A 6,902-nucleotide genomic window follows, 5' to 3' on the forward strand; every position below is an offset into this window, starting at 1 on the left:
CCCTAAGTGCTGTGGAGGGAGTGTCCTGCTCAAAAATATAATTTCCGGACCTTTCTACTACTTTGAACAAAATGCCTATCTCAAAATTTGTGATTGGATTTGTTTGGATAAATGCTGGGCGTGGAAGGGATGTTAGTAGCCTTCCAATCACTTTCGATTGTTAAAAAGGGCACTAGGCACATTTGATTTCCGATCAAATGAACCCTTTTTGAAGTTTCTACGACAACGCTTTCTATAAAAACTTTATATGCCCCCAGGGCATAACTTACAACCCTTGCCCTGAGGACTGTAGGGGGATCCTCAAAGACCTAATTTCCAGAACTTTCAACTACGTTGAACAAAATTGCTATCTCAGAACTTTGATTGGATGTGTTTGGAGAAATGGTGGGCGTGGAAGGGGTGTTAGTTGCCTTTCAATCACTTTCGACTATCAATAAGGGCACTATTCCTTTCAATGGGACATGGGTGTCTGGAAAAACCGAGGATGATGTGCTTTATGATTTTAACAGAATTCACCTTTAAGATGGGATCAAAATTTAGGATGAGAGGATATAATGGTCAGAATTGTCGTAGTTTTAGCGCTCGTTCTTAAAACTATTAATCCCAAACTTGAGTACACCCTTGCAGACAAACGAACAAGATAAATCAGGATAAAAAAAAAATAACAATATAAAGATAATTTAGTGGCTTTATGGGATGTAAAAAGCACCAAACCTAGTAGAGTTCAAATGCATTAAAAAAGAAGAAAAAAGTCAAGACTGATTCTCGAGCAGTATTATAATGAAAAGAGACCTACTATATTGTAAAGGTAATTTATTTCTAAATATTTTTTTTATAGAGGTAAGTTTTACCTACATTGTTTGTCCCAGGAAACCAAAATACATTTTTTTTTTTGTTTAATAGCGTATATTTTTGTAGGAGTCGTAAATCGTGGCGATTCTTTCCGTCGTCGCAGATCAAGAAGCAGTAGTCTAGTGCCAGGGGCACGTCTAGCCTTTACAGATGATGAACCATTAACAGTAGAAAACATACCAAATTCAGCCAGTGATGATGAAGCTGCGAAAGAAAATAGGAGCTCATACGTAGTTGCAATGCTGGGCGCCCTTGGTGTGGGTAAAGGTGCATTACTAAACCAGTTTATGACCTCAGAGCACGTTAACCCTTACGAAGGCACAGAAGGAGGTCAGTATTTCTATTCATGTCCATATATTTATATCAGCAAAATTAAAGTTTTATTTTCGGATTTTTTTTTTTACGCCTATCTACTATCATAGATAAAACAAATTCAGTACAATAATGAATTTCTAAGCATTATTACTAAAATTACTGAAAGATGATAAGACATAGCATATTACTTCTCGATTTGGAACGAATAAAAACGCAATAGGAGACGTATGGTGCTTTTCAGTTTACATCAGTCAATAAAACAAGATAAATAGCTAAATATCGTACATCATGGTTGCAGCAGAAGCTGCAACCTAGTAAAAAGTTAACCACGGCCCATAGTATCCAGAAGTTGAAAAAGAGCTTTGAAAAAAAAAACTGCCCAATGAGAACAAATTCCCATTTGAGACTAAATAAGGAATGGTAACTATTGTTTCGGTAAATGTTAAAAGTAAAAGTTTATTGCGAAAACAAATTTTGGCAATTTCAAAAAAGAGCCTGAGACCCCTCAAAAATGGTGTTAGGTAGGGAATAAAAAGTGCACCATTGGGTGTGTTCTATTTTTTTTCTACCAGGGCTAAAGGGTTACCAGAACATCATCGAGATATGTTTAATGGATCATTTGAACAGAAATTATAATGATGGGGCCCTTTTTAGGTGACAAAAAATTTTGGAGGGCAGCTAGTCCCTCCCCCAAAGTCGTCCGACCAAGATTATGAGACAGCTATTTTGTTCAACATTGTTCAAAGGTCCAATAACTATACTTTTGGTGACAATATGATCCTCCATAGTCCCTGTGGAAAGGGCTGTATGCGTTATCCGGCGTTTCGGTATCGCGCGTATGGGTGTTACGCGTATTGGAATCGCGCGTATCCGTATCGGGCGTATCGGTATAGAGTGTTTTTTCAATCATGGTTTTGTTCCTTCTGTCATGGTTGCAGCAATAGCTGCAACATAGTAAAGAGCAAACCACACCCCATAGTAACCAAAAGTTGAAAATACGTTTGGAAAAAAAACTGCTTAATGAGACACTGATTCAGGAATGGTAACGATTATTTCAGTTAATCTTAAAAGTAAAAGATTATTGCGAAAAAAAAAATTAGGGTGATTTTGAAAAAGAGCCTGAAATGAAACCCCTCGAAAATGACGAAAATAAAATTGTACCGTTTGAATCAAAACGGTTAAAAACCTTGTATAGGATAATTAGAGTCCCCCATCTTGAACAATCAGGAAAATATACCAGGGCTAGCGGGTTACCAGAACTTCATAGAAAGACGGTTAATAGATTATTCGAACGGAAATTAAAATTGCTAGTTGCCATTTTCAAGCGATCAAAAAGATTGGAGCGCAGCTAGCACCTTCCCCAAAAGGCCCCCCGTCACCTAAAGTCGTCTTATCAAAATTTTGAGATAGCCATTTTTTCTGCATAGAGAAAAGGTCAAATAACTATGCTTTTGGTGATGACAAGACCCTCTGTAGTCCCTGGGAAAAGGGCTGTAAGCTACGTAATTATGGTCCTACAAAAACCAATAGATTAAATAAGATAATTAAATAAGATAATATTAAATAAGAGTTCGTAGTTCAGTCGGAAGTTCTCTGAACTTTGAATCAGAATGTCAAAAGTTCAAGTTATCAGGAATTTTTTTTTTTTAATCATGGTTTTGTGCCTTCTATATGATTACACGGAGTAACTGTCTTTGTTAAGGCTGACTAAGGTAATCCTAAACCAATGCAATATTTCCTACTTCGCCAAACATTTAGATTAACCGCAAAAATATTAGCAATGTCGAGCTCATTTTTTTCTGATAATTACTGGGTAAAAAAATGGTTTCCCTTTTTTACATTTCCTTTTAGTATTTCAGAAAAAAAAATCGAAATTAGTTATTCGAATTTGTCCGTTCATTGTTTATTTTGGTTCCCATAGTCTCTGAAGAAAGGGCTGTAAGTTACTTAATTTACCCATTGTTGGCGTATAGCTTAATATTTGTTACTAAGAAATATTTGGACATATTTTTAGGGTGGAATTTTTCCAGGGGGGGGATTTTCCACCGGAAGAATTTTCCATAGGAACGAAAGTTAATTTGGGGGACTTTCGAGGAGAAATTTTACACGAGGGGGGGGGGGGTATTCCAGGCATTATTTGAAAAATTGTCGCTAATTAAATAAAAAAAAAAGTTCAACTGGAAGTATGGAGCAACACTAAAGCTTAAAACAAACAGAAACTGTTCCATATAGCGTATGACGGGGGCTATCCTCCCAGAAAAAAAAAGAATAATATCATGGCTGCGCTTGTTCTAAATTAACTTTAAACTAACAACAGGTAAAGATTAATTTTAAAAAAAAAGTTTTTCTGAGGGAAGTAAAGAGCGTAGTTGAAACTTAAAACGAACAAAAATTATTGCTTCACAAGTCTATCTAGCATATCTTTATAGACCTAGTGCGAATAAACCAACTGATAATATTTCTCTGTGTGTGTATGATTGTAGAAAACTAGCGCTTTACTGAAAACACCAAAATGCCGGTATAAAAACAAGAATATTGATTTAGGAGTAGACAACAACAAACTAATCAATACGCTTTTCAAAGTCTTACACCAGCTGTGGTATCAGTGGCTTCTGATATACAATTAAAACTATTTGAAAACTTTTGCATAAACATAAATATTATTTTAATAGCCGCAAAATCATTGAACATCATACAAAAATAATGGATAGATTCATCAGGTAACATCTTAGTGTCACCAGCTATAATACCAGTAGCGTGCAATATACAATTTTAAAGTGTAAAAAACAAGCTTTAGTATTACTTGAAATGAAGAATAAATAAACCAAAACATGAACTCCGGATCTGATTATTTCTCTCTATACAACTGAAAATTTTAAGTTATGATACAAATTAATTAAAAAAAAGTACGCAAAATAAGTTTTTCAAAAAAAGTAAAGAACTCCATTAAACCCAAAATGAGCAAAAATAAAATCAAATAATCTACCAAGCTTAGAACTACCACAAGTCAGCATCAATAAATAAATGAAACCCGAAACGAACAAAAATCAGAGGCAACGCTACAGCGTTGCCTATAGTAAAGGCCATAAGGCTCCAATGTTTTATTATTACTATTTTTTCCAGAGGCACTTCATATGAAAGGGGTCGTCGTAAAAACTTCAAAGGGGTCAAATTCGATTGGAAATCGAGAGTTCTAGCGCCCTTTATAAGGGTCAAAAGTGATTGGACGGCAACTAACACCATTTCCACGCCCACCACCCCAAAAATATCCAATCAAAATTTTGAAATAGCCATGGTGTTCTACGTAGTGGATTTCCAGACTGGAATTATGTTTTTGAGAAGGACACTCCGCCCACAACCCTCAGGGCAAGGGTTGTAACTTATGCCCTTGGGGCATATAAGGTTTTTATAGAAATCTTTGTTGTAGAAACTTCAAAAAGGGCTCATTCGATTGGAAATTAAAAATGATAGTGCCCTTTTTAATAGTCGAAAGTGATTGGAGGGCCACTAACCCCTCTATCACACCCTCCTTTTCCCAAGACAGATCCAATCAAAATTTTGAGATAGCCATTTCGTTCAATGTAGTTGAAAATTCTGGAAATTAAGTCTTTGAGGATGACAACCCCCCACAGCCCTCAGGGCAAGGGTTGTAAGTTATGCCCTGGGAGTATATAAGGTTTTTATAGAAAGTGTTGTCGTAGAAGCTTCGAAAAGGGCTCATTCAATTCGAAATTTAAATGGCTAGTGCCCTTTTTAATAGTCGACAGAGATTGGAAGGCAACTAACACCCCTTCCACGCCCACCATTTACCAAAACATATGCAATCAAAATTTTGAGATCGCCATTTTTTTTCAACATAGTTTAAAGTTCTAGAAATTATATCTTTGAGCAGGACACTCCCCCGGCAGTCTTCAGGGCAAGGGCTATAAGTTATACCCTCGGGGCATATATGGTTCTTATGGAAGGTGTATTCGTGTAAACTTCAGTGAGGGCTCATTTGATTGGAAATTAAAAGTTCTAGTTCACTTTTTAAGCGTCAAAAGATATCATAGGGTAACCAGCGCCACCCCCCCCCCCCCCCTCACGCCCTTTTTCCTAAACGCATCCGATAAAATTTTTGAGTCAGCTATTTTGTAAGAAATAGTTCAAGGATCATATAACAAAAACTCTGGTGTCGACACAAACCCCAGGGCCCGGGGGTAGGCGTTATAAGTTATGCCCTTGGGGAATATATGGTCCTTATGGAAGGGATGCTCGTAAAAACTTCAAAGAGGGCTCATTTGACTGGAAATTGAAAGTTCTAGTTCAATTTTTGAGAGTCAAAAGAGATTGGAGGACAACTAGCCCCCTACCAACACCCCTATTAAGTTAAAAATTAAGTTAAAAATTGTTGAAAAGTCAGATAACAAAAACTCAGATAAGAAAGTTGTCGATACAACCCCCTAGGGACCCGGCGGTAGGCGTTGTAAGTTATACCCTGGGGCATATATGTTTCTTATGAAAGGGATGCTAGTATAAACTTCAGAGAGGGCTCATTTGATCTGAAAATGAAAGTTCACTAGCCACCTCCCTCGCCCCCACGCCTTCTTTTTCCAAACCCATCTGATGAAAATTTTGAGATAGACATTTTGTTAAAAATAGTTCGAAGGTCGGATAAAAAAAATTCCGGTGTCAATACAACCCCACGGGCCCGGGGGAAGGCGTTCTAAGGTATGCCCTAAAGGCATGTAAGGTTCTTATGGAAGAGATACTCGTATAAACTTCATAGAGGGCTCATTTGATTGGAAATTGAAAGTTCTAGTTCATTTTTTAAGAGTCAAGAGATTTAAGGGCAAGTAGCTCCACCACCCCCCCTGACACCCTTTTTTCCCAAACCCATCTGCTACAAATTTTGAGATTTTTTTTTAACATTTTTTTAACAATTGCTCAAAATTATTATATAACAAAAACTCCGGTGTCAACACCACCCCATAAGGCCCGGGGTATAGGCGTTGTAAGTGTTGTCCTGGTGGTGTATATGGTTCTTATGAAAGGGATGCTCGAATAAACTTCAGAGAGAACTCATTTAATCGGTAATTGAAAGAATTAGTTCACTTTTTAAGACTCAAAAGATATCCTAGGGCAACTAGCCCCCCCCCACACGCCCTTTTTTCCCCAAGCCCATCCAATAAAATTTTTAAAACAGCCATTTCATTAAAAATAGTTCAAAGGTGAGATAAGAAAAACTCCTGTGTTGACGCAACCTCTCAGGGCCCGGAAACAGGCGTTGTAAGTAATGCTCTGGGGGCATATATAGTTCTTATGGAACGGATGTTCGTATAAACTACGGAAAGGGCTCATTTGATAGGAAATTGAAAGCTCTCGTTCACTTTTTAAGAGACAAAAGACATCGGAGGGAAACTAGCCCCCCCCTCCACGTCCTAAATGCTCGTCCACGGATACTCGTACAATCTTTACAGAGGGCTCTTTTGATCGGAAATTGAAAGTTGTAGTTCACTTTTTAAGCGCCAAAAGTGATCGGAGGGCAGCTAGCCTACTCCCAAACTCAATTTTTTTTTCCCAGAGGTACTTCATATAGAAGGGGTCGTCGTATAAACTTCGAAGGGGGCTCATTCGATTGGAAATCGAGAGTTCTAGTGCCCTTTTAGTAGTAAGCTCCCAATTCGTTGAAAACCTACCCGCAAACCTACGCCTGAGGCATGGATATGTGTGTAGGTTTTCAACGAATTGGGGTT

General features: G+C 37.6%; 1 protein-coding gene across 1 annotated transcript in view; it reads left to right on the forward strand.

The window, feature by feature from the left end:
- Window positions 1–6,902, forward strand: part of LOC148946830 (uncharacterized) — a 126,058-nt gene that overhangs the window by 79,826 nt on the left and 39,330 nt on the right. Inside the window, exon 3 of the mRNA XM_089096441.1 lies at window positions 919–1,229. Coding sequence (XP_088952567.1) covers window positions 919–1,229 — 311 coding nt within the window. The remainder of the gene's footprint in view (window positions 1–918; window positions 1,230–6,902) is intronic.

The sequence above is a fragment of the Artemia sp. Qi Xiang Cuo genome, chromosome 11 (genome assembly GCF_049724085.1).
Source record: "Artemia sp. Qi Xiang Cuo chromosome 11, ASM4972408v1, whole genome shotgun sequence".
NCBI classification, from domain to species: Eukaryota; Metazoa; Arthropoda; class Branchiopoda; order Anostraca; family Artemiidae; genus Artemia; species Artemia sp. Qi Xiang Cuo.